General features: G+C 45.8%; 1 protein-coding gene across 1 annotated transcript in view; it reads left to right on the top strand.

The window, feature by feature from the left end:
- The first annotated feature begins 2,443 nt into the window (after window positions 1-2,443).
- The window catches only part of adgra2 (adhesion G protein-coupled receptor A2), a 47,693-nt gene continuing 22,520 nt past the window's right edge, over window positions 2,444-27,616 (top strand). Inside the window, exons 1-2 of the mRNA XM_028996947.1 lie at window positions 2,444-3,326; window positions 22,317-22,388. Coding sequence (XP_028852780.1) covers window positions 3,067-3,326; window positions 22,317-22,388 — 332 coding nt within the window. The 5' untranslated portion in view covers window positions 2,444-3,066. The remainder of the gene's footprint in view (window positions 3,327-22,316; window positions 22,389-27,616) is intronic.

The raw sequence follows: 27,616 nt of genomic DNA, 5'->3' as shown, positions 1-27,616 counted from the left end.
TGTAATGTGCTGTTTTGGACGTGACATTTTAAATGGAAACTGTGCTTTCCAGATGAGAGAGATTTTGCTGGGGTGCTCGACTGAAAGGAGGCTTGGGGTGACGGAAGGAGGGTGGGGGGTGTGTTGTACTTGAAGCCCTATTTAACAGATTGAATAAACACTGCTCTGTTCCGTGGCTGGGCAGGCGCCTGCTTGCACTTTTTGGGTTGCTTCCTTCAGCAATCAGCCAGTCGGGAGTGTGCCCGCTCCAGTGTACAGTATCATGTACAGGAATAACAAATCTGGCCGGGGGTATTCGCCAGCGCACACTGCCTCATTGTGAGCCGCCGGCTGCTTTCTTCGACAGGGTGCTGACTACATGTCAGCCTCAATTGGGCTTTCTGGACCCTTCCCCATAACTGTTCCTTATTCTTTTTTTTTTTCATACTTTCAGACTATTCCTCATATATCTTTCTTTTATTTATTTAGTCCTCGTGGGCTTCCTTTGGTGGGTCACATATCATAAAGCGCCTTTAAAATAGGTCTAAATTATGGGGTGAAATGAAAGCTGTAGGTTTAATCTCTGCAGGGACTGAGATGAGGACAAAAGTGGAACTGTGAAAATGGAAGTGGGTGGGAAGTGTGGCCTTCTGTGTGGTTTTACAGTAGGCCTGTCTGCCCTTAATCACTCCGGAAGGCTAATATATACCTCACCATATCAGAGCAGTCGAGCAAGGGTGCTTACAAAGAAGCTTTCATTGGATATGTGCACAAAACCAAAACACTGCAGAATTACCTACAGTTTTCAGTTAAGAAAAACCCTTTACAATGCACTCTATGTAGGCCTTCACGATGGCACGGCCTCTGCAGCTGAACAGAGCGGGTTTGAAAAATGCCTTTTTGAATGATTATAGCAGGATGGTCACACACAGAGATCTTTCTAACTGCAAGTTTAGACCATAAACTGTATGGAGGTGTATAAGATAGATGGGCCACTTAACTAACTATTTGCCACAAAAATGATAGATATAGTGAACATAACTGATTATCTCACTTTTTGGTAGGCAGCACCAATCAAAATTGGTCCAAGGAAGGAAAGCTGTTGGCAACAGTGAATGGGTGGCCAGGGCTCTGTCATGGACGTGGTGTCTGATTGGATAGAAAACAAACTGCAGCTCAGATTGGTGAAAAAGTCCATACTGGTGCTCAGACCAGTCAAGTTACCAATGTGGACGTGAGCATCAGTACTGGGCCACGGAGCAGAAGAGGGACCTATTGCATGTCTGCATGTTAATTAAATTAACTATCATTTAAAGATATTTAGCCACCTTTAAATTTACTTCAATAAAAAGGCTTATGGACAGAATCGATGTTGCTGTGCAGCGTCTGTGTTTCTTGTAAAGCCAACGTGCTGCGTGTGAAACTCGTCCCTGTCCAGGTTATAGAGACCAGAGTTTACACATCTTCCCAAAATAGCCGCACGAGACTGGATAATTGGAAACATATTTGGTACAACTGGGGGAGAGCAGAGCGGTTTTCTTTATCTCAGCCGGGCTTAGAGGACGCTTTCCTGTTATCAGGATCTTTGAAATAACCAGGGCTGGGGTCTTCATTGCGGTTCCCAGACCCCATGTGCCTTTCGTACGCTGCAGCCAAGCCCCAAATCAGACTTTGATAGGCTGGTCGCACGCACAGACCTCAAGAGGGTCTGGAAATCAAATGGAAATGACCATCTGGGTCATAGTGCCTACATTTTACTAGGAAAACGTAAGTACCAGCTAAACGAATAGCCCTTCCATGTAATTATTAAAGTAAGATAGTTGTTAGTGATGATAGGCTTTCACCATATAGAATGTTTTTAGTAAGTGTATATTTGTTTCTAAGAAAAAAAAATTATTGATGTTGATCTATGCACATTAGTCTAAATGTTTCTGAGTGGTCACGTTTTTTTATATTTTACTTTTAAGAGGTAATGTGAAGTCTAATGCATTCCAAACAAGGCATATTCAATTATAATCAGTCATTAATAAGATATGCATTCGGCTTTGTAAATGCTGTATTCAAAGATTTTTTTGCTTAAACATATTCCTGTTCCTATTGTTCCTGACAATTAACAAAATCGTTGTTACACAGTCGTTGTATGTTAATGGATATTGTTAATAATAACAAGGACAACCAATGAAACAAAGGCAGTGTTGATCATTCTCTTTTGGATCAATACTGGCAGCAAATGCCAATTGGATTCAACATGGAAGCCAAGAAAAATCCTAATTTATGTTTCTTGTGTAAAGCGCAGCATTTTGGGACTCGTGATAATAGTCTCTGTGTTCTGAGTTCTTGTTCTTGGCTCCTTCTGCGCTAGGACCCAGTGGACGAGGAGGAGGAGGAGGACGGGAAAATGCGCGCTGGAGGCAGTAACCGAGCGCGAGTGTGACAGGCAAAAAAAAAAAAAAAAAAAAAAAAGCGCAGGATCTGGGGAATGAAGCGCGCCGCGGACCCGTTATTCCGTTCATTCCGGGCGCGGCGGGACGGGACGAGGCGGGCTTGCGTCTCGTTGGGGGGCTTCGTATCAGTCGGCAACATTCGTGAAGTTTTTTTGAAGCAGGAGAAGGAGAAGAAGGCGCGTCGGTTCAGTTGCGCTCGGGCTGCGACCACAACCACGGGGGTCTGTCACAAGTTTTGACGTGAACCCGAACTTTTGCGGGGAGGCGGGGGTTCGAGGAAGCGTTGGTTTCGTCTCTGGATCACATTTGAGGACTTTATTGGATGGAAATGTAATTTTTTTTTTCCCTTCTGGGGGAGCGCTGCGTTTTGGAGAGAAGCACGCCGCGTGAAAATGATGCCCCCGTCCGATGATGTGGACGGATGATGACCGCTCCTCCAGGCGCTGGAGCAGCCCTCTCACCCGGCCAGTAACGCGGACCGTCGCCGCGGCCCCGTCCTTCCTTTCCAAGGCGCGGGATTAACTTTACGCACGGCGCGCCGCCGAGGCGTCCCTCTCTCTCCCCTCTTTCCGTCCCGCTCTCCCCCTCCTCATGCGCGCCGCGGTGAGATGGGCTGAAACGGGGGCGCGCTGAGCCGAGCGAGATGGGGTCAGCGTTGGTGCCCGACGTTCGCGGCGCCCTCTGGGCGCGCCTGCTGCTCCCGCTGCTCTGCCTGGCCGCCGCCGCCGCCGAGGCGAGGCCGGGGGACGCGTGTCCCGGGCTCGTCTCCAGCGGCTGCAGCTGCTCGGACGAGCGTCCCAAGGCCCACGCCGCGCCGGCCGACCGCAAGAGGGTGAGCTGCAGCGGGGACGAGCTTGCGGAGGCTCCCGAATCCGGCCTGCTGCCCAACCGGACCGTCACCCTGTGAGTAAAACACCTGATGTTTATTCATCTTTACCAAAAAAAGTTTGTCAATGGACCTAACATAATAACAAATTAATTAAACGATAATCATTATCAGCATAGAAAACCGATCAGTCAGGTCAATTTCCAAATTAAACCAAGAATTTAGATTACAACATGAGAGAAATACAACTGGAAACCTCTATAAAAGTCTTCCTGGGTTAGAGGATTGGAAACGTGGCTATTCAGGTGAGATCATGCAGGCCAAAAGTTTGGACAGAACCTTCTCATTCAATGTCTTTTCTTTATTTTCATGACCATTTACATTGGTAGATTCTCACTGAAGGCATCAAAACTATGAATGAACACATGTGCAGTTCTGTACTTAACAAAAAGTGGAGACCTGGCCTCCACAGTCACCGGACCTGAACCCAATCGAGATGGTTTGGGGTGAGCTGGACCGCAGAGTGAAGACAAAAGAACAACAAGTGCTAAACACGTCTGGGAACTCCTTCAAGACTGTTGGAGAACCATTTCAGGTGACGACCTCTTGAAGCTCATCGAGAGAATGCCAAGAGTGTGCAAAGCAGTAATCAGAGCAAAGAAACTAGAATATAAAACATGTTTTCAGTAATTTCACCTTTTTTTGTTAAGTACATAACTCCACATGTGTTCATTCATAGTATTGATGCCTTTTGTGAGAATGTACCAATGTAAATGGTCATGAAAATAAAGAAAACACATTGAATGAGAAGGTGTGTCCAAAATTTTGACCTGTACTGTATAAAATGTGATTTTTGAGGTGGAATATGAGATTCCCTGATTCACCAGATTCTGGTTCCCCGATGCCCTTGCCTGTTCAGATGCCTGTTATCAGACAAGGCTCGTGGTGACCCCTTGACCCCGGCCCCCAGACAACATGAAACACAGAGTGTATTTGTGACCTAGCGAAGCCCCCAAAATGTCTGAGCTGGCTCAGCAACAGCCTCAAGTGCATAGGCCGAAAGCTTGGGCTCACTCGCATTTTCCTTCAACTCCGGCAGCCAGGGAGCTGAAAGCTGGACAGGAGGGAGATCAGCGCTGACAGAGCGCTGTCACGCAGCAACCGCGACTATTGGGCCAGAGGAGAAACTGCCTCAGCCTCTCTTTGTCAACTCTTTGGCAGTATTTTGTTTTTTGCTTTCGGGTCCAAGGCAACCCTTGTGAAAAATGTACTTGACTATTTAATTAGGCTTTTTAACAATATATAACTACATATAAGTAGTGATAACGATATTAAAAGGATTTTCAGCAAATGTTTTAGTAGTCCCAACCCAATTCAGTGTTACATTTAATGAGCATAAAAATGAATGTGGAAAATGTACATGATCCGGTTTTAAACACTGCAGAGTGTTAATGAGCACTGCCATATTTTCTGTGTATGAAAACAAAATTAATATAATTATTACTTTAACAGTTCTTTTATTTATATGTATTTGTTTAGATATTTATTTATTAGAATAAGCACATTGGATTTTTTTCATACCTCTAAACCTCTCTTTCTCTCTCTCTCTGCCTTGCTAGAGGAGGATAAACAGAAACACATTTCCAGACTAACCTATCTCGCTCCATCTCTCGCTGACTATTGAAAGGTAGCCCTGCACATTTTAAATCCCTTGTGATGAAGATAGGAGGACGATCTGTTCTTCGCGTTTGTAGTACATAATATGCATTGCCTGAAACGTCGTAGTTGTTGTAGGCGGTGGGTGGATTTCCTTAGCAGTGTCTTTCACTAGTTGATTCTTGCGGGCCAAGTAAAGGAGAAGTAAAGTTTATTCATCTTTACCTATAAGAATATATTATAACAGTCATTTGTGGTATAAGTCACTATTAAATAGTCCCTAAAATATAAACATGCTACAGTAGGTCACATTGGTGTCACTGAAATAGGCGGCTATCATTATGACACCTAACACAAACTTTGTGCCAGTGGAACTTCCACCTCCTCCGAAACGCGCCTGTCTGACCCAGTGGGAGCAGCGTTTGCCTGCATATGGGTGCAGTAAAACAAAAAAAACCCAAATAGGCCCAGCGTTGCCTGCAGAGGAGACACAGCCAGTGGATTTATGCCTCAGGGAGCCAGAGGCAGCCAGCGCTCCATTTATAGGGCCTTGTGTTTCTGCTTAATAAAGGCAGGATAAACATCTGGGGAACATATTGCTGAAAAGCGGAGGTCAGGCTGTGGAGAAAATAGCCTGGGTGGGCGGTGGCGATTGAAGATAATCTCGCATCCTCGCACCTTTTAATGTTGTTTATTTGTTTTCTGACCTCTCTTGTGCGCAGTGGGGTGACTTTTATAAGTCTGTGTGCGCTAGAAACAAACAACTCTGGCCCATTAGCGTTCTGGGCTCAGGAGAGGGGCGGGGTACAGCATCTCCACAGCAGCATTCGCTGAGGCTCGGCCGCACGATGAAGCACAACTGGGGTATATACCCACCCCCAATCCCCCTGACCTTACAGAAAACCCAACCGCTCATCCTCCCCGTTTTTGTGACGTCCCTTCCAGATGTGGAATGTGCAGAGCCGTGTTGATCTTACTGTTTTTTTTTTTTTTTTCTTCCTGACATTCCTGAGACTCTCCAGGCGGCATCCCAGGTGCAGTATGGAAGCAAGGGGATGTATTCATGACCTTCTGCAAATCTCCATAACACACACACACACACACACACAAACGCTGCACTAGGCCTTGTCTTCGTACGTTCGCTGCCAGTCCAGGGTGTTGGGTTTGAGGCTGGGGAGGAGAGGACTGAGGGGTGGCTGCATTAGTGGCTGAGGTCACCGGGTGACAGGAATGATTGACTGTGTTTTGGGTGAAAGGGGTCAGATGGCCAAGCTCACTGACAGAGGGTAATTGGGCTGAAAGCAGTACGAGGAGAAACGGCTTGATTACGATATTTTGCGGGGTGTTCTGCAACGGTGACTCGACTTTAGCCAAGTTTTTTTTTTCGGACCAAGGCGCTGCTGCAAGGCAGAGTTCTGGAAGAGATTGCTGGTCCAACTGGTACGGGGCGGGCGTCGGGGTCAACCAGGCCGACTACCCAGCCGCCGATTGTAAAAGTTCAAAATGCTCCTTCGCGGCGTTTCTGCTCCGTGTGTGGGAGCTTGTGTCTGAGGTTTTCATATCGTTAACGTCCCGGAATTGTGAAATGTGGAAATGACTGGCCTTTCCCGGGCTGCGGGGTGAAGGCTACTCAGGCGACTCAGTGGGACTGGACGGGGTCAGCAGGACCCCTTTCCTCCGAGAGCCCCGGCCCCGTGGATCCGCGGGCTGCTGAGGGTAATGCACAACAGCTGGCTCCCATGAACATTCCAGCTGAGGCCTCCGAGCCCGTGGGGAATCCCAGTGGGGGATTGTTTATTAAGAGTATTAGTCAGATATTTGTTGCTTTAAGAGAGCGTAAGGGGAACTAACGCAAGAGAACCGCATCTACGCCTCACGCCGCAGCTCTTTGATGGGGTTATCTATTGTTTACCAGTAGGCCAAAGGGTTTAGTGCAAAAATGTATAAATCCACACTTGTGTTGAGTAATATTTTCGCGAATGCTCGACGGGCATTTGATATTCTCGACGCACTCCGATTACTAATCCTTCCCTTCCCTTTTCCCTGTTCGTCTCTCCCCTCCGCATCTCTTTCACTTTTTTTTTTGTAACCCCCCCTCCCTCCCCTCTATCATGAGTTCATCCACACGCAGTAACTCTCAACCTAAATATTTAGCCGTCTTGGTAGGAAACTGCCATGTCTAAACTCCTTCCAGATGGCAGCCCGCGCAGGCCTGTCTTTAAGGCTAATTATGCGCGGCTGCGAAGGCGCTGGATGTCGGGCGGAGGAAGGAAGAGGATGGTGAAGGAGAGCGACCTGGGGGGGTACAGAGGAGAAATAACCAACCTCCATCAGTGAGGTTCAAGTATATTACAGCATTTCAAGCTTTATGCGATTTTTTTTGCCATTGAAAGCATTTACTCTCCCATAAAACAACAAAATATAACACTTTTTGCGACCAGTTTTTCGACTTTAAATGAGGCAAAAGTAACTGGAGAAAGTCTTATCTCATTATCTCATGTAACCCTTCCCTTGCGCGGCTGTGTTATAATTGGATTATGCCACGGCGAAATTCTCACCAAGAGGGTTTTTCTTTCTGCTACCTACCTGACGGATCAGTCTGAGATGATGCTAAGCAGAAAGATAGATTATCACATGCAAAGTCATTTGTTTTTTATCATGTGCTTACAAAAAGGTTCTTTTTTAGAATCTTCACCTTCACCAGGGCATTTTGGAGTACCACGTACCCTCATGATTAACTGGCCATTTTCAATCATCGCTTATTACTAATATTAAATTGAATTTGCGATTCTGTGAAAAAGTAGGAAATCAGCAGTTTTTTTTTTTATTTTTTTTATTTTCCATTTCACCCACAGGGAAGGTATGAGCTTCCAACGCTGCTAAAGCGTCCATTAAGCTTAAAAACTAACAATGGTGCAAACACTTTCTTGATGTTTATTTTTACCAAGGACTCTCCTTGGCTGCACCCTTCCCTCCGAGCCGGTGGAGTCGTGCGAACTTCCTGGCTTAGCCGACCGCAACATCCACTCTGGCCTCCGGACTGTTCGCCAGACGCTGAAGTGCCCTGCTTGTGTCCAGCATTCTTGGGCCACATGTTGAGCTGCGTTCGAGTGTGAACTATGCAAATGCCGGGTGGGAGTATGCGCGCGTCTCCGAGGTGCTGAGGCGCCATCCCTCTGCGGCCTTGGGAACGTGGAAGGTGGAGCTATCCAGCCTCACCCTGCTGGACAGCTGCCGCCAAGGTCACTCTGTCTGTGGGTCAGCTGGGGTGAAACACACCCAGACGGTATCAGCCTTAACATTCCCATTCCACACTCTGGGCTTCTGACCAATGTTTCAGAATACCTCAGTGGCGCCGTAAAGACAAAAATACATTTCCCAAATTTCATAATCACATAATGCATGCTGGTGGATAGAGCCGGTCCCATGCTAATCTCTTCTGAAACTTCAGATTTTTCATATATTCAGTTTTTTTCCATAGGGGTGTAATGATAGTGTGGGGAGGCTGTGTGGGACAGCCATGTTTATGTCCCTTTGAGGCTGACTTCAGGCCTCGGCCGTGTATGTAATGGACCTGAGTGCAGGGCTCGGCCTGCATGTGGGATGGGGCTGCTGTGGTTAGGTGGTGTGTCTCTGTGTGTTTTGTCTGTTTTAAGGTTGTGGGAGTACTTAAATATATATGTGTGTGTGTGTGTGTGTGTGTGTGGATTTAACTGTAGCAGCTTGAGTAATTTAATTCCATATGTGTGATCAGGCCAGGATGTGATAAAGTGTGTCGGTGTGTGTGGTGTGTGTGTTGGGGGCAGCGGGGGGGGGGGGTTATCCCTCAACCCCAGTGCCCCTTCTTTAATGGCACAGATCCCTTATCAATGGGCAGAATTCTTAAGGCAGACAAGAACCTTCAGTGGCAGAGGCCTTTCTGAGGACAGATGGTTTATTTACGGTGAAACGTGTTGAGAGGGAGTAGGCCTGTGCACATTCTTATATTTATATCTCAGTGAAGAACAAAAACCCTTACAAACATTTCAGCCAAAATTTCAATAATTTTACAAAATGTGTGTTTACCAAAATTATTTAAAAAGTTGTTATCCTCGTGTTCTCAGTAATTGTTAAAGCAAATGTGTGCATTTGTGTGTGTGTGTGCGTTTGTGCATTTGTGTGTTTATTTGCATATGATAACAGGAGGACCAGGATCTTCATCAATCATCATCATCTCATTGGAAGTGGTCAGATCTTAGACTTTGACACCTGTCCCTGTCCATCGAAATCCCATCTCTGTTAAAACAGATGTTTTACACACACACACACACACACACACACACACACACACACACACACACACATACAGAGAGACTCTCTCTCTCATTTCCTCTCTGTCACGCCCAACACATGCGGCCTCAAAATCCCCCATCATCATCATCAGTGTCTCTGAAGGAAGCAATCAGAGCGAGATACGTTGTCATGGGCCTCGCCTCCCCCACCACCCTCTTCCCCCTCTGCGACTTGTTATTTTAGTTTCTCCTTTCATTTGGCCCGTCTTATCTTCCTCCAAATATGCCTGAGTCGTTCCCTCTATGGCTCCCGACTCGTCCCTTTCCCTCATTCCCGTTTCCTCCCCTTCCCCACACGAGCAGCTTCCATGAGTTCCTGCAGGGCTTGTGGTCTGGACCATATGCAAACAGGGTGTTTCTGCTTAATCCCGCAACAACCTGGATGACTTGTATGTGTGTGTGACGAATGACAGCATCGGTGTTGACCTTGAGGACGAGAAATGGCCCTGTCCAGGGTCAAACGCAGACGTTATACTTGTGTCAAAAGCGAGTGAAGAACAGCTCATTGTTAGCGCCGTTTTTTTCCTTTTGTTTGTTCCATAAATGAAGTGTTTGTTTAATGAATTTGGTCTGACAAAACTGTCCATTGAAAAGCACGCAGGGCCACGGCTCCCAGATTCCTGTGTGCAATTTAACTAGCGTCTGAACCCAGACTCGCCTAGTTATTTGGGTCAGGGCCCTTTTCGGGTCTACCCCCCCATTAATACCTAAATGAGTTCCCAGAGTGCTTGCCCACTAATGTGGGAAAGGGTGGATGCTCTGTGTTTAATCTAATTAATTGTGTTGTGTTTTAATTGTTGCCTTATTAGATGTTTGAAAAATCTGCAGGCGTGGGAGCACAGTACAGTACGTACATGCAGTTCCAGGACTTCACAATGAGCGGGACTCCTGTGGACTCCACTCTAAAGGCTCTGCTGTTGTATCTGGTACCCTTCCCATAGTCCAGCAATTTCAACTACACTTTTTAGTAGGTCATGATCACAGTGTACAGGGAACATCCCTGCAGTGTTGGAGATGTTATGATCCAGCAGTCTTGCCATCGCAATTTGGTCCTTTTCAAAGTCACACAGTCAATAGTTACAGGGACGGTCCCCCTGAAGACCCTCCAGTGGAGACACAATAGTAAGTGGGGTTTGGACCTGTGTCTTCTGGTTCATAAACATGTGTCTTACCCACTAGGCTACTACCACCCTAAACTGACTCATTTGCTATTCAATTAACCTTCATAATGTTATGACAGATTGATGCTTTTTGTTGAATTAGATATTATACCTAACTGAGAAGGTCTTTATCTACAAACTAATATCTCATGTATTGATTGTCATGTGTGTGTGTGTATGTTTAGTTCTGAATGCATGTTTGAGTGTTTGGAAGTGTGGGCAAAGATGTATGTGTGTGTGTGCATGGGCACGTGTGGATCCATGCGGGAAGGGCGTTCATCACCACAATTCCCAAAATAGGATTCTATCCTCACCCTCTAATTAGAGACTGTTTAGAAAACCCAGATTTTAATTTTAGACCATGGAGGAGCTACACTCACTCACACACATACACACACACACACACACACACATATGCCCATAGGCCTTTAATTTTGGATTTTTGTGTGGCAGAAGGATTTTCTTATGCTACACTATATTGCAATGGTCTCTCTCTCTCTCTCACACACACACACACACACGTGCAAGCGCACTCTCTCACAACCACAGACCACAGAAGTCTTCACTTGTCTGCCTGGGCTGCTCACCACAGTACAGCATGCAACCGGTCTAAATGCAATACAGCCTCTCGCTGCTTCCTATCAGCAGCTGTATCAGGTTACACTACAGTCGCTACAATCTCGTTAAGTTGCGTCCTTCAGTTGGGCAGGGCCAGTAGGGCTGGATCATCTCCAGTCAGGGCTTGTGACATTGCGCTCCTCAGGGCCGACTCGTGAGGTGGTGGGGGATATTTGGGATGCTGCATCGCTGGCAGGGCTCTCTGGCCCTTGCTGCCGCCACACTGCTCCCCCGGTCTGCACAATGGCCCACATTCACATCTCAAGATGCATTTAGGGACTAAGTGCTTGTTGTGCTGAAGGGCCTGTGTGTGTGTGTGAGCGTGTGCGTGTGTGGGTTTGCACATCACAGTGGCTGACCTTTGTGTATGTGCATGCGTTGCAGATGTGCATTGTCCGTGCATCTACGTCCATTTTTTTTTGCGTCCGAGGGACAGGACCATCGCTGGGAATTGTGTATTTGTGGTATGGAGGTCTGGAACTGCTGAGGCAGCAGGCAGTGTGGGGACAGGCTGTGGTTATTAGTACAGCTCTGTCAGCCCATTGCTCTGCAGCCCTCGAGGAACTCCAGTGAATGGAGACTTAATTTTTTTTTTTTTTTAAAGCTGTGGAGGTGTGTGAGTGTGTGTGTGTGTGTGTGTGTGGGGGGGGTGCTTAGCCTTTCATGCACACACACACACACGCAACACACACACTGCAGCACATACACTCCTGCAGTGATGCTGCCTTAATTGGGCTTGAAGGCTTCATTAGTGGCTCTAACTGAAGGGGTGCTGTGAGGAGTGGGGGTGTCTCTTCAGTCAGCATGCCCCCCCTTCCTTCCTTCCTCCCGCCCTCCAGGCCTCCTTGCTTCCTCCACTGTGAAGCGTGCTAACTAACTAACTAAGATAACTAACTGTCCCGGACATGGAGCAGCCTTCTGGGGTCTGACGTGTTTACAGCTTCGGCTTGGGTGGTGTAGACCTGTCCCAGTCACTCTCCACATCACATCATACTTCATTTATCCTAGATTTATACATTCATTTTTTTCTGATTTGTTTGGTTTTAGCTTCACAATTATTTATGGATGGCTGCAGTTACTAAAGTTATTGTAGCTGTAAATGGCATTACAGTGTAGCAAAATAACTGGTTGGTTTGGACCAATGAATCGAGAACCTATTTTCCTGAATGCTAAAGATATGAAGTTATTTACAGTAGATCAGCTGAGCCAGACCTCACCACACACTATTCCCACAGTTCAGTAAATCATTTTTAGAAACTGTTCTGTCCTATTATAATGGTATAGATCCTATTTTAATAGTGAAAAACATTTAATATTAGATTTAAATGTACTAAACGTAATATCATACAAATTAATGTATATAAATTTGTTCAGTTCACATTATTGTAGTATATATGCTAAACAGTTTATAAAAGAAGATAGTATGTATATAATGCACATTCAAATAAACAAACAGAATAAATAAAAAAAGAGAAGTACATATACCTGGGTGTAATTAGCATTTGTCTGTACAACATTTTGCAACTTATTTAGCACTATCTGGTGTTAGTTACGGGTTGCTTATACTACGGTTGAAATATAGCCGAGGATCTGTGTGCTGAAACAGGGATAGGGGCCAAGCGGCCCAGGGCTGAGGGAGAGAGTGGATCGGTGGGTGGGGGTCCGCCGCCAGGGCCGGTCTGTGCGAAACAGAACAACAGAACACAATCTCAACAGTGGGTCTGGGCCCACTGGACTCACCTCTCCACCCACCCACCCCCCGTTATTTTTCTTGGAGGCTATGCGGAGCTCTCTTCATGTGATGAATGTGATTTTGTGTGCGCGTGTGCGAATGGGAGGCTTTACCTCGCAGCACATATTTCCACTGTAGATTCTTCTCCCGCTGGCGGTGCCTCAGTCTCGGCCCCAACACACTACTGTAGGTGTCTGTCTGAACAGCAAAGCTCATTCACACCCCCACCTATCCATCTCTGCTATTCACACACACACACACACACACACACACACACACTCACATCGCAATCTGAGAATCCTAGCCTCCACACGCACACACACCCTGGACCAACGCAGACGGGCAGATCACTTGTTGACGCTTGTTCGCTCCAGGGGTCACACCAAAGACAGACAGCGAAGACTCGCCCCCAACCCCCCCATACACACATCTGCCCCTGCTGCTGCTGGGTGAGGTGTGGGAAAGTTGCTACATAACACTCTTTCATAATTGCCTCCTAGGCTATTAAACGTGGCACTTGGAAAGGCCGAGCAGTCTTGTAAAGGCCCCGTTAACAGCCAAGTTTTTGGTAATGGAGCTTTTAATAAAAACCGGGCCGTCTGTCCTCTCCCCCCTCTGGACTGTGGGCTTTATCGGCCTGAAGGCTACTTAATAAAAATGAGAGCTGAAGCCAGGGCTCACATGAAACGCACTGCATGTAACTGACAGTGAAAATATTATTTTTTATCGTCCGCCTTTCACAAAGAATTAACACTATCTGGAAACACAAAATCTCAGACGTCCCCAGAGGAACCAAACTATTTCAGCTATTTCAACGTCTTTGTACCTCTTGTGGTAATTTTATTTAATTATTTATATCTTAAGATTTTTCTCTGGTGTGATGCTTTGAAATATTAATTTTTCAGGCCTATTTTCAAAAGCACTACAAGAGCGTCTATTCACAAATAAAATGTAACAAAGACGAATTCTCTATGTTGGAGAGAAGAATGCTGCTTTACTTTTTGTCTCCTTAATTCTGAAACATCAGTAATTAAATATATGTGAAAGTGAAGTGATTGTCGTTCTGATACACAGCAAAGCACACGGTAACACAACAAAATGTGTCCTCTGCTTTTAACCATCACCTTCAGTGATGTATGACAGGTGCACGGGGAGCAGTGTGTGGGGACGGTGCTTTGCTCAGTGGCACCTCAGCGGTTCGGAATTCGAACCGGCAACCTTCTGATTATGGAGCCGCTTCCTTACCCTTCCTTCCTTACCACCACTGCCCAACTTACCAGCTAAATGAGAATGTCTGAATAATTGAGGAACTCTTTCATGGAGCATTTGCTGCTTGGTCTGAGTCCTCTTGGAGCTGTCATTGCTATCATTGTCCTCCATGAAGAATATGCCTACATTGAAGTGAAGCGATTGTCATTGTAAAACACTTCAGCAGAGCACACGGTGCACACAATGATATGTGTCCCCTGCATTTGAACCCATCACCCTTGGTGAGCAGTGGGCAGCCATGAAAGGTGCCGGGGAGCAGTGTGTGGGGACAGTACTAAAACTGTTCTAATGACACCCAGCACATTGTTAATTCTCTAACTCCACTGGGGACGAGACCACTGACACGGTGAAGTTATCGCAAATATGAGCACACGCTCATTTGCTAAAGGCCACGTGACCTTTGACCCAGCAGTATGCATATACAACAGATGCTCAATCCCAGAGGCCGTGTCAAATTTAGAGAGATCCGCTTCATAATGTCGGAGTAACTGGTTGTTATTCTTGTGTTTTGATTTTGTTGTTGTTGTAATGGAAGGCCTTAGCAGCCCGTCCCTTGGGGCAAATGGGACCTAGCAAGGGTAGAGCTAATGAGAGCGAGTGGGCTTAGCTCGCTGACGTCTTCTTATTAAATTTAAATCCCTGCCCTAAGTCTGCCATCCTGCCTGTGGTCTGGCCTTTCACTGGAGACGCGGTGGGGCTGAAGAACTGTGATTGGCTGTCCTGTACCATAAAGATGAAAAGTAGGCGCAGGCTTCAGTCCAATATATACCAGACAGGTCAACTTTATAACACTGAAACGTAGAAGCAAAGTTAAGTCAACATATTAAAGTGCCATTAAAAGCCTTGCCAGAATTGTTGCATCAGTGTGACTTATGCGCTTGGATTAATGCTGTCATGTTAATCATCTGAGGAGAGGAAAAGAGGAGAATTGGCAGAGTACAGCACTCCTTGTGTTTGTTTCGAGTGTCTACACAGCCAAAATGCCAAACAAGGAGTTGAATTTTTGACCCCAAGTTACTGGGTCTGACTATCGTGGATTGTTCTGTGGGCTTTTTGTGCGTTCGCCTGAGGGTACATAAGGTTAAGTTTCGGGTTCGGTAAAAGTAATTGTACCCATGCCCTCTGCACTAATCTGATCCTACTAAATGGCTTTAATTAGAGAAACCAAGGCGATTGGAATGAAACACTCACTGTGCGCAGTGTAGCAAATTTCACTTAAGCTCATTGCATCTAAATAAGAAACCCAGGGCCTCACGGGTTGGGATTTGGGTGGAGTTTGTTTAACCATCCCCAGGAAGGTGAAACCTCCTGTGGGGCCTGCGCAGCAGCGTGTCCCCCGACACCGGCGAACCTGGCCAGCCAGCAAAGTCCCGACACAACCATAACACAGGGAAAACCAAGCATGGAGAATCAAAGGCTCCCTTCACACCAAACCTCAGCTGATCAGGACCAGATTTGCGATTTGAAAGACAGGATATCCTGCCTTGTTACAGGAGGATTTTATAGGGGGAGAAAGAGGAAGGGAGGGGGTCTGAGTTGGGGGGAAAGCGAGAGGTATTGCCACAGACCTGTTTTTCTGCACACAGCTGCGTATGAAATGCGGCTCGCCTCTGCCGTGTAACTTTAGATCGTGGGCTCTGGACGGAGGGCAGAGGACGAATGCTGCAGCTGTGGCATCAGTGACCCCCACATTTTGAATCTGGGATATTTGGGGGTACAGTTTTCAAATACAGTTCAAGGAATTTTCAGACAAGTATGTCTACAGCCATAACACACAGTAGGGGGATAGTTGACATGGTTGCAATTTGTATTGATTGTATTGTATTAAACACACAACCATTAGCTACAATTTATACCTGAATACATATAGTCACATGACCCTATGAGTGGGTACACTAAAATGCAATGAAATATATATTTTCTAAATTAAATTGTCTGTATAAAGACCAAAATTTGTAAAAACATTTTAAAGTTAAAACACTCTTTCTAAATACTAATATTGTATATAATGGGGTCACACTGTTGGAATATAATCTTAAATTTGCATCTGGATATGCAGGATAGCTTTTATTTATTTGTGTGTGACAGACAGAAGGCATCAACAATATGTAACTGTCTCCACATTGACAGCCATGATAAAATGTACCATTCTGCCTTAACACAGTAGCCATGTCTATGAGAAGCTAAGAAAACACAAATTTTACAGCATTTATCAGACGCCCTTATCCAGAGCGACTTACAATCAGTAGTTACAGGGACAGTCCCCCCCCGGAGCAACTTAGGGTTAAGTGTCTTGCTCAGGGACACAATGGTAGTAAGTGGGGTTTGAACCTGGGTCTTCTGGTTCACAGGCGAGTGTGTTACCCACTAGGCTGCTACCACACCTATTAATTGGTTTAATTGGTCACTAATTTGGTAATTAATTTGGTTTAATTTGTTCAATTTAATAATTCTTCATGCAGGTAGTTCAGACAGTATAACAAAAATAGATAGTGAAAATATTTGTATCTTGAAAAGAATGGTCACATGTGGCTACTTTTGTCATAGTAGGTAGTACATATGATTGACAAGTAAGTGGTGGTCTTGTGACTGAAGGCTGACCTTGTGGATAGCATCATCTTCATCCTGGAAGACAACGCTCCTGTCAGGACAGATATGTCTGAAGGCGATAAGTAAATCCAAACCATAACACTTAAATGCCACATAAATTAGATTTTGCATTCTGGTGTTCCACTTTCATATATGGTTAAGCAAAGCCTGTGCTATCTGTTCTAGTGGACTTAGTTCAGCCACTGGCATTGTACCTCCGACTGTGTATGTGGAATAATCTGTGGTGTGGGGTTCAGGAATAAAGCAGCACGTGTGTCCTATATAGCATCATGCAGCATGTGTGCTGTGCCGCGCTGCATCTCTCACGCACTGAAAGAGAAGGGATGCATCTGCAGCCCTTGCATCTGCTCTGTGGCCTGAGGATACAAATTGGGCAGACCAGAGAAGTGACTGGCACAAGTTGGGGCAGCTGTGGTCGTGCTACTGCAGGGCGACGAAGGGATCCGTCTGCAACTATACATTACAGTGTCATGCGGTCAAAGGTGATTTACAACACAGGGAGGAGGTAGGACACATGCAGACTCATGTGCTTAAGCATTCTGGCAAAGAAAGTTTCCCCCAGAAAAGCTATTTCTATGCTCTATGGCAGCCAGACCATAGTTTAATATTAAGCAGTGAAAGTCAGAAAAACTTTTAAGCATTTGCTGTTTTTTAAGATTTCACATCTGCTGGTTTTATGTTAATTGCAGGAGCGATCAAGAGCTGCCAATCATTTACATATGAATCTAGTGTAATTATAAGTGAAAATGAAGTGATTGTGAGACACAGGACAACACACACAACGAAATGTGTCCTCCCTCCCTTTTAACCCAGCACTCTTGGTGAGCAGTGGGCAGCCATGACAGCAGTGGCACCTCAGAGGCACCTTGGCGGATCGGGATTCGATCCGGCAACCTTCTGATAACGGGGCCGCTTGCTTAACCGCTAGGCCACCCCTGCCCTAAGAGGAAGTACTAGGGGTAGTGCTAAGGCCTTCACCCTAAAGAAAAATTTCCATGATTCCAAATAAACATACATTTACATAAACTTAGATTCTATATTTTGTGTTTTGTTCATCCTTTTTTAAATGATTCAACATGTTTTCTAAAAACACCATTTCAGTAGCTCAAAATCAAAAAATTAAAACTTTTTTTTTTTTTTCTGGAAGACAGTAATTATATATTCAGGACTAAATACTTTTCAAATAGTCAGATTTGTACTACTAATCTTGGTACACTAACTGTTGGCCTGAATCTTCATGGATTTGTCTCAAACTCGTTTTTTGTTGACTGCTGTTTACTGCTATTCGTGTCAGGGGTGCATGCCTGGCTTGTGTTGCCAACACAATTTTCGAGTACATTTTGCAATAGTTTGCACAAACTTTGAAAATTGCCAGCAAAAATTGTACCATTGCCAGGTATTGCTATTCTACAGACTCTCATCCAACTTTCAAAACAGCTTTTCTCTGTTTCCTATCATTGCTTGCACATGCACCCTAAAACCATTTAATATCCTGGCTCTGTTCAGAAGACACCCACACCAGCCAGCTGACCAGAGGCACATTAAAGCACCTGTCTCTGCGGAACCGCATCTGGTAAAGTGACTGCTCTCCGTTTCTGGCCTGACCGAAGATGAGAGGTGCTGAGATGGAGAAAATTAGTCTCTGATCTCAGGTCAAAGAGATTGTGATGAATGAGGAGGCTAATGCACGGCTACAGGGATTCGGTTTGGCCTCTTTTTGATTGGACCTCAAAGCCGGGATTGCATTAGGAGACAAACTAATACAATTAAGAGACCTCTCTCGGGGCTAAAAAAACATTATCGATGTTGAGAATTCTGTGATGTCGGGGGACGCTCCCCACCCCAACCGCAATTACACGCTGTCCTGCTTTATTGATTTAGCTGATTTGGTCTTTACAGGCGGCAGATCTTTGGCTCTGATGAAAGAGCCACACTCTTTCTTCCTGTCTCCTTTCTGTCTTTCTTGCTCCCTCCCTTGCTTCCTCCCTCTGTCTTCCTGTCTTTCACTGCCATCCACCTGCTTCGGTTCGCTCCACTCCTGACCTTCGACCTCTCTCTGCCGGCCATGTGTAAACAGCTAATTGGCTTGACGGGAGTACTTGCCTGTTTACAGAGAGTAGTACACCCCCCCCGAGATCTGAATGTCTGTGTCTACTGTCACTCTGGATCATCTCAGCTGGAGAACAATGAGCCCATGCAACATCCACGCAGGGGCTGCTATGGCGAGACGAGACTCCCTCAGCTCACCCCAAGACTCGCTGTCAGGCTTCACATCACACGCGTCTTGTTTGCATTCATATAGCAGGTCTGAAATTCTTGATGGTGGCCTCTTGAAAGTTGTGGATGAGAAGCAGCAATGGGTTGGAAAAAAGAGCTTTTATATGCCGGAGTAGCACAGGAGAGAAGTGTTGGGGTTTGTAAAGTGGAAACTTGTAGTGGGCAAGAGCTCTAGGATAATGGAGGATAAAGAGTTTGAGTGCCACAGGCCTGACTTCCCCAACCTTTATTTAAATAAATGTGTACATAAATTTAGATAAACATAGATTCTTAGTTAGTCTTTTTTAAACGAATCAACACAATATGATGTCTAGTCTACAGATGGCTCAAAAACTGAAAATGTCCCATTTGTTTCCTTGTAAAAAAAAAAAAAAATGTTTTTTTCGAACTCCTGTTAAATTCTACATATGCAGTAGTCATATAAGTGCAATGTACGAGCAACTTACAATCAATAGTTACGGGGACAGTCCCCCTAGAGCCACTCAGCAAGTGTCTTGCTCAGGGACTCAGGGAAGTAAGTGGGGTTTGAACCTATGACTTATAGGTGTCCTGGTTTATATGTGAGTGTCTTACCCACTAGGCTACTACCACACTATATGCAGTATGCCTGAATGCAATATGTTTCTTTCTGGTATAACACACACTTAAATTAAATTAGATATAATATGTCATACCTATTAAAACATTCTTCTCAATTCAGTTTTTCTGCCATGGCAAGATAGATAGATCGATGGACAGATAGAGATTTGACAAATGACAAATGTAAATTGAATGTAAACTTGTAGTGTGTTTTACAGTTCATTTCTATTGCACCACTATCACAAACAGACTGACACGATCCTCCGCCTCGTTGCTGAATAATGGCCAATAAGGAACCATCAGTATCTACATTTCTCTGGCTTGGATTACGCGGTTTGCGTGTGCGCGCCAGCGCCTGAGTTTGTTGCTTCGCTCCCTGCGTCGAATTATTCAGGCACTTCCGGATCTTCTGCAGCTTTCATCTGGGGTGCCTGCACCGAGTTAGACCGGCGGTGGCGTGCCTAGCTGGAGCGTGAGACCTCAGCTCTGACCAGCACAGGTTCAAACTAAGGCTAGACCTGAGCCTGCCATCTCGTCTCACGTGAGGGCCTGTTGTGGCCGAGGAGCAGAGCTGCTCCAAGCTTCAGAAGCTTGTTTTCAGAACTAAAGTAGTGAAAGGATCTTCTGTATGACACTTTCGATTTCTCGATCATATAATATAATTCTAATTCTTTTTTTTTGTTTTTGCATGAACAGAGCGACCGCATCTGGCAGCTGCAAAACAAAAGACTCCAGAGAGTTCAGGCTCGACGTTCAATAAAACATCCTTACTGCTCATTACATGTAGGCCTGGGTTCGACACTATAACACTCCCAAATGTAATGGTTTCCTACAGGAGCCTTGTTTCCTCCTATTGACATGCTGGTCATGTGGCCATTGTAACTTTATTTAAGTGTCCAAGTGTGTGTGAATATTCCTTATGTCATGATTGTGTGCCTCTTGATTGGTGGCATAGGACTTGAATAGGCACGTTATTACATTGCTCTCACTGGCCACAGCAGACTCTCTGCTGATTGGACACCAACAGCCCGCTAGCGGGCGTTGGTTCTAATGTGTACAGCATCGTATGGGCTACAGCCAGAGAGTTTAAGGAGGCGAGGCTAGGCCTTCGGGTGGAACGTGACTCAGGGCAGGGCTTTGATGTGCCTGTTAGCGCCGCCACACGCCGCCTCGATGAAATCTGTTCGCTAGGTGGGCCGAGCGGCGTCCGTTCGGTGGCTCGCACTGATGTGGCAGGAAGTGGGAGGCCCGACGGCTGCCGCATCTGTAAATCCTGGAGCCTGTTCACAGCTTGCTCCGCTCTCATGAGTGGCAGACACTCGCGCTCACACACTCACAGCGCACTCACTGCATTCCACAGTGTTGATTAGAAACATGCTTCCTCCAGCAAAACAGAATTAAACACAGCAAAACAGCCAATTAAGTGCTTTGGGGAGAGGCGTGGCCGGGGACAGGGGGCAGGGGGCGGCAGTAAAGGTGCCCCTCGCTGGAAAGCACACCCCTCCGCTAATGACCCCATTTTACCACAGTGGCTCCTGAGGACGGGAACGCTGATGAAGAGTGTCACCGCCGACGGAGCAGACGGGGCCCAGCGAGGCGCTCTGGGGTTCAGAACAGAGAGAAGGAATGTGCTGGAAAAGTCGTTGCCCAGCCCTCGTTCGACCGGTCCCCGGGCACCCACTGTGGCCAGAAAACGCCGGTTCCCATGCCTGCGCTGCATTTTCCCCTCTTTCCCAGATAGGCCCGATAACAACCCCATCTCCATCCACACCATTTGGCAATCAGGAGAGGGGTAATCGTCTTGAGCTGGAAGTGGGACCCTTGTTTGAAGTGGACGCTCTTTCCTTTTGATGGTAATAATGTATCCTAGGCGATTATCAAGATTATGGTTTCCTTAGCACCCCCTTCTCCCTCATCCTCCCACCAGCCCTTCCTCCATCCTGCTTTCCACTCCCCCGCCGCTATTTAGTGCTGCGGATTAATTGGAACCAGCTTTCCGAACGTCTCCAGCCAGAGCGATTGTTGGAACAACCGTTGGGTGAATGAACTCGCATTTGGCCACTGTCTTCCTCTTGTAGCCCCCCCCCCTCTTCCTCCTCCTTTTTGTTGGAAGATGCTCACGTCGATGCAGGGTGCTGCAAACCGGCTGAGGTTTGGGCTGGATGAACTCATTTTGGCTCATTCTTGTCCAGTTTTGTACTTGTCTATTTTATTTGATTGACGTTTACAGTCTGGCCATAACGTGAGGAAGGAAACATAAAAAAATATGTGTGTGCATGAGCTCATTTGCAAGTGATTCCAATTGATAAAATGAGGGAAATGGCTTCAATATTCATATTCTAACTGTAGAGACCTCGGAGGAGTAATGAGGCTGTTCTGAAACATCGTTGGGTTGGGATATAAACCCATGTGTTGTTTTACATTACATAATATGGCATTTAACCTAATTTGTTTAGGTATTTAGTAACTTTGTAAATAAGGTACAATTTACTAGTAATATGCATATAAGCATTAGCTAGATTTTACCCGATTTGATTGAGGATTTCATAAAAAAATATTGAATATAAATTAGCTAAACAAAATGTGTGCAAATTGTTACCTCAATTTTCATGGGTAGATTCTATAGTTTTTTTTTTGTTTTATATAGAATGCATTGTTCACTGTGTAGTATGGAGATCATGAATGTTTGGCTTGTTTTTCTTGTTCATTTCTCCCTATATGTCTGGCCTACAGCATTTCCGCCACTACAATATGGCCTAGTGTTGGTGTAGCTTTGTCAACGTTGTTGTGTTTGCTGATGCCTGTTTTCTTTCCTTCTCTGTCATTCTTGCACAGGATTTTGAGCAACAACCGCATCAGAGTTCTAAGAAATAGTTCCTTTGCCGGACTCTACGCCCTGGAGAAGCTGTAAGTAATTGCTGCCATTTTTACTATCATCATCATTGTCCTCGTCGCCATCATCGTTGTGAACAGTGCAGTGAGGTTTCGAGACTTCCTCCGCTCCCTTTGATGTGCTTCCGTGGCCAGAGACGTCTGTCTCCAGCAGCTAAAGACGCAAACCTGTCCCGGCTGGCCGAATATAGATAATTTCCCTTCTTGCATATTCATCTGTGCAGTTTGGGCGGGTGCCGATCGCGATTTGTTCTGTCACGTTCTGCTTTCGCCAAGAGGCTATCGCCGCAATCACACAGGCCGTCCTCCAAAAGGGAGGATAAAACAGCGAGCACAGCTATCGCAGCTATGTGGAAAAGATTGTGTAATTACAGCGCCATTCATCTTCATCAGAGCAGCCCCACACTAGGCTACAAGATAAGGAGATCATGGGGAGGAGATGGCTTTTCGCTCACGGATGTGACTCCCGTGCTTTCTTAAAAGACGACGTATGTTCCGAGCACTGGAGGAGCTTGGCCTGTGCACCTTTTCTCGGCTTTTTTTTTCTTGACCCAGTTGTTCGGCCAAGAGGAAGTTATCAGACGTGCTATTATGAAAGCTACTGGCGAACCTCCCTGGCGTCTTATCCTTGCCCAGGCAAAGGATGAATGCTGAGCAAGGGTCTGGCAGGAGAACGGTGGGCAGCTTCTCCGTTCAGGTCAGACAAGAACTGCTTCTTCATGGGCCGAGTGGAGCGCCGGTTTTATGGTGTCTAGCGTGAAAGCCTCGTGTCATGGGAATGAGGAACAATTTTCAGATTGCTGTTTAATCATGCGTTTTTTTATCTCATTTTATCCTTTTTTTTTAATGAGATAAAGCAAGCGGCTCAGATAATGTTTAGTGAAAAGTGAAACGATTGTCATTGTGATATACAGCACAGCACATGGTGACACAACAAAATGTGTCCTCTGCTTTTAACCATCACCCTTGGTGAGCAGTGGGCAGCCATGACAGGCGCCCGGGGAGCAGTGTGTGGGGACGGTGCTTTGTTCAGTGGCACCTCAGTGAAGTGAAGTGAAGTGATTGTCACATGTGATACACAGAAGCACAGCACACAATGCACACAATGAAATTTGCCCTCTGCATTTAACCCATCACCCTGAGTGAGCAGTGGGCAGCCATGACAGGCGCCCGGGGAGCAGTGTGTGGGGACGGTGCTTTGCTCAGTGGCACCTCAGTGGCACCTTCTGATTACAGGGCCGCTTCCTTAACCGCTAGGCCACCACTGCCCCTTCGCACCTTGGGGGTTTGGGGATTCGAACCGGCAATGTTTTGATTATGGGTCTGCTTCCTTACCCTCTAGGCCACCACTGCCCCTTAAACTTCAACATTTTTAAATCCTAAAACATCTAACCACAAATATACACCCTAAAGGATTAGTTTAATTACATCCAAATTTTAAATGAAGAGTGATGTGTGCTGCAAGGCCCACTAGAAAAGCCATTAGCAGTGTCTGTCCAAAGTAAATTGGGAGTCTGTGCCTGGATGTTTATTTGAGGTAAAACGATCCGATACCGCTTGTTTTCGCAAGTGCAGACAAGACCCCCTGGGGAGCAGAGGGGTTAGCAGGGTGGGTAATCGGAGCCTGTCCACCAACAGGCCCAGGTAACCTGGGACACGGTTGAAGCTGGTGGGGGGTCAGGGTGCAGCGGGACTGCGGGGCCTTACACGAAGACCTTCAGGCGGGAGAAAATGCACGTGCTCACGCACATGCCAAACACAGACGCTAGCGTGCAGTGGACTGCTTACTACCAGCCAAAAGTTTGGATGCACCTATTCCTCTATGGGTCTTGCATTTATTACATTATAGAATGAAACTGAAGACACACGACTATGAAATAGCACACGTGCAGTAATGTAATAAAGAAACAAACGAGACAAAAGTTGAACATTTGAAGCTTGTCTACTCTCGACCACCTTAAGTTAGACAACGGTGTTGTTTAAAACAGTCCTGAAGGTTTATAACGATTTTTAATATTCACTTGTGTTATTGAGGCATCTCATGAAGTGACTTTTGACAGCTAACAGAGCTGTCATGAAGGTGAAAAAGTAAAAAAGTGAAAAAACAGATTCATAAAACATATGTTTATATCACTGTATTCCTGAAAAATGACTCCATCTTAGTCTCCATAACCCTCACACAGTAGGAGCGTCCAAATCCTTGACTGTATACAATACAGGTTGTCACAGAACCTGTAGTGAGTGAGTTACATATTCATTTGTACAACACTTCTAATATTTAATTAATTATTATGCCACAGTAATATTGCATGATGTTATGATATGTGTTACGCATGCTGCATTGTCACATGACGTCCTCCATGAGTTTTTAATCCAGTAATTTAGAATGAAATATTCAACTAATTAAACATTACAACATTCATTAGTGTTAGCACACAATAGTGAAAGTGAAGTGATTGTGATGCACAGCACACGGTGACACAACTAAACATGTCCTCTGCTTTTAACCATCACTCTTAGTGAGCAGTGGGTAGCCATGACAGGGTCCTGGGGAGTAGTGTGCGGCGACGGCACTTTGCTCAGCGGAACAGCACCATCCCCACGCACTGCTCCCCGGGCGCCTGTCATGGCTGCCCACTGCCCACCAAGGGTGACGGGTGAAAAGCAGAGGACATGTTTTTTGTTGTGTCACCGTGTGCTGTGCTGCAGTGTTTCACAATGACAATCACTTCGCTTTCTTTGCTGTTCTCCTTAGACCACAAGACGGGAACTGCTACGCGTTCAAATGCTCGCTTTGCAGCTTGTTTGCCTCCCCACATCTCTGTGAACACGCCCCCTTCAGGCGCTGCCGTGCCTTGTTGTTTTGTTTTGTCTTCATCTTGGTCGGCGTTCAGCTCTGGTCATTGTTTCCAGACTCGTGTCTGCATGTGCTTGTCATTTGCAGCAGCGGTGGACAGTTAGTCATATGTGTGGTCAGCGCAGTGATCGGAGGCCAGTCCACGAGGGCAGGGTAAACACACACGCCTTCCCTGGAGAATGTGTGTAAAATACACAGCAAGTCCAGTCGCTTTGAGTGTTATTTGAGAATTGTTCCTTTGCCGCAATGTGGGTGTGTTTGTTAGTGTGCTTGGGTAATATTTCTAACTCCATTGTTTGTAGGGATACATAAAGGAATATATTGTGTTAAAACAGCTTTAGCCGGGGTTTCGTACAGCATGCTTTGGCCCAATCATGATTGGTCATTCCTTGTAGAGCATTTTAGACCCAACTCTGAAATGGGAGCTAAATTAGTTGCCCAAAACAGGCTCTCCTAGAACCACAATTTTTCCTACATCTGCAATCCAAAGATGGCAAAAAAGGGCCACTTCCAGTAGTTCTAGGAACCGTGAAATAGCTCCTCCAAAAGGGCCTTGGATTTGTGTGTTTGAATCCTGGATGCACTTCAGGCCACGGCTCTAAACCTCTGTGGTTCCACTCTCCTGTGCATGAGTTAGAAAAAGTGGTAGAGTTGGAACTGACCATAATCACAGCTCTGGTGCCACACACACACACTCAGAGGTCCAGTCCCAGTCCACTGGGCAAGGGAACCCTCTGTCAAATCAAGCCAGGAGGCCTACACACATTTGGGGCTTTCATTTGTGCACGAGCCCCTAAAATGAAAGAGTGGCCTTCATAAACTGCCAAGCCACCCAGGCACATGGGCAGTTAGCTGTGTTTGTTTAGTCCACGTAAGAGCCATTCCAGCCCAATTTCACGTTAGTGAGCCCTTCTGTGCGCCTTTGTGGCACCCGTGATTCTTTCCATGTGTGACATTAGTGCTGACTGTGCAAATCCCAACCACTTTCAAGTTGCACCTAAATTTCCTTCAGCCACATTGTTAAGTGTTAATTGAGGCCTCACACACACATGCGCACAACAGGCATACACTCCTCCTCACCCGCCATCTCTGACGCTGGGATGTAGGACGAGGCTGGGCCGCTAATGAGCGGTGTCCTTAATGAGTTGTGGACAGATCACAGCAGCCTGTCCTGTGTTCATTTGAGCTGAGGTAATGAGAATAATGAGGCAGAGAGAGAGAGAGAGAGAGAGAGAGATCGGCAGATTGGACTGGCACCGGTCCAAGAGGGCCTCGGTCCCTGTGCACTCTGGGACACAAGGCAACAGGTCCTGAGCACACACATACACACACACCACATCACATTTTTTTGTCCATCCTTTTAAATAGAGCTCTGGAGCTGCAACGTGCACCGAGTACGAGGCGAGTTCATTATTGGAGAACGGCTGATCGGACTTGGTGGGGACAAGGAGTAGCGAGCCCCATTTGCACAGCTTTCCACACTGATCATTGACTTACCTTTGGTGGAAACAATGTTAACACTGACCATGGCAAAACTCACTCTCAACTTGCACACACACACTTATACATACAAACAACAAATGCATTTGCACTCATCATTAAATGAGATTACAAATAAGGTAGATTACAATATGAAAAAATGATATTTAAAAAAATGTCAGAATTATGGCAGTTGTAGAAAGATGCGACGGTCACTTGCGCTCTTGTGAAGACGTGTTTCCTTCACCGCCAGTGCTCATTCCCCCAAATGCTTCTCAGGCTCTTGGACTGGGACGGAATTGGGGATGGGGGGTTTTCGGTAAGTGGTGACCTTCTGTCTCTTATTATTATACCACTTTTGGCATTTTGTGATTGTTCTGATCATGGTAGGAAACAAGAAAACACTCAAAACCCTTCTAAACCTCACTGGACTTTGATGGAATCCTGCTGTTGCCATAGATGGTCAGTTGTTACATGGCCTGAAATTTTATTGCAATAAGACAAAGTTTGTTATTAAGGACAATGAAAGTATGATACTCTGCTTTACTACATATTACCCCCATGATCTTAACTAAGAAATTTAATACAACCATGCACCTTGCACAGCAATATTCTTCTAAATACATTCTTCAGACAGATTCGATACTTTAAATGCAGCTTTCTGAACCTGTAGAGAACAAAATCATCAGAAAATACTGGATATGCTAAGGCTCTGTTCATTTTTACAACTTGCTGTTGTAAACAAAGCTGTAGAGAGAAAAGCCATTGCCCTGATAAGGAGGAATGTTCCCATCCACTTATGGAACATGTCACTTGAACCTCGAGTAGACAGGAAGTATCGAACATGAAATTGGCTGTTTTTTTAAGGCCTCACCCATACGCAACAAATATATTTTTCTAAATTCAT

The sequence above is a fragment of the Denticeps clupeoides genome, chromosome 11, assembly GCF_900700375.1.
Source record: "Denticeps clupeoides chromosome 11, fDenClu1.1, whole genome shotgun sequence".
In the NCBI taxonomy this organism is placed as follows: Eukaryota; Metazoa; Chordata; class Actinopteri; order Clupeiformes; family Denticipitidae; genus Denticeps; species Denticeps clupeoides.
The sequence above is the reverse complement of the archived record's forward strand: the minus strand, read 5'-3'. Positions and strand labels throughout refer to the sequence as shown.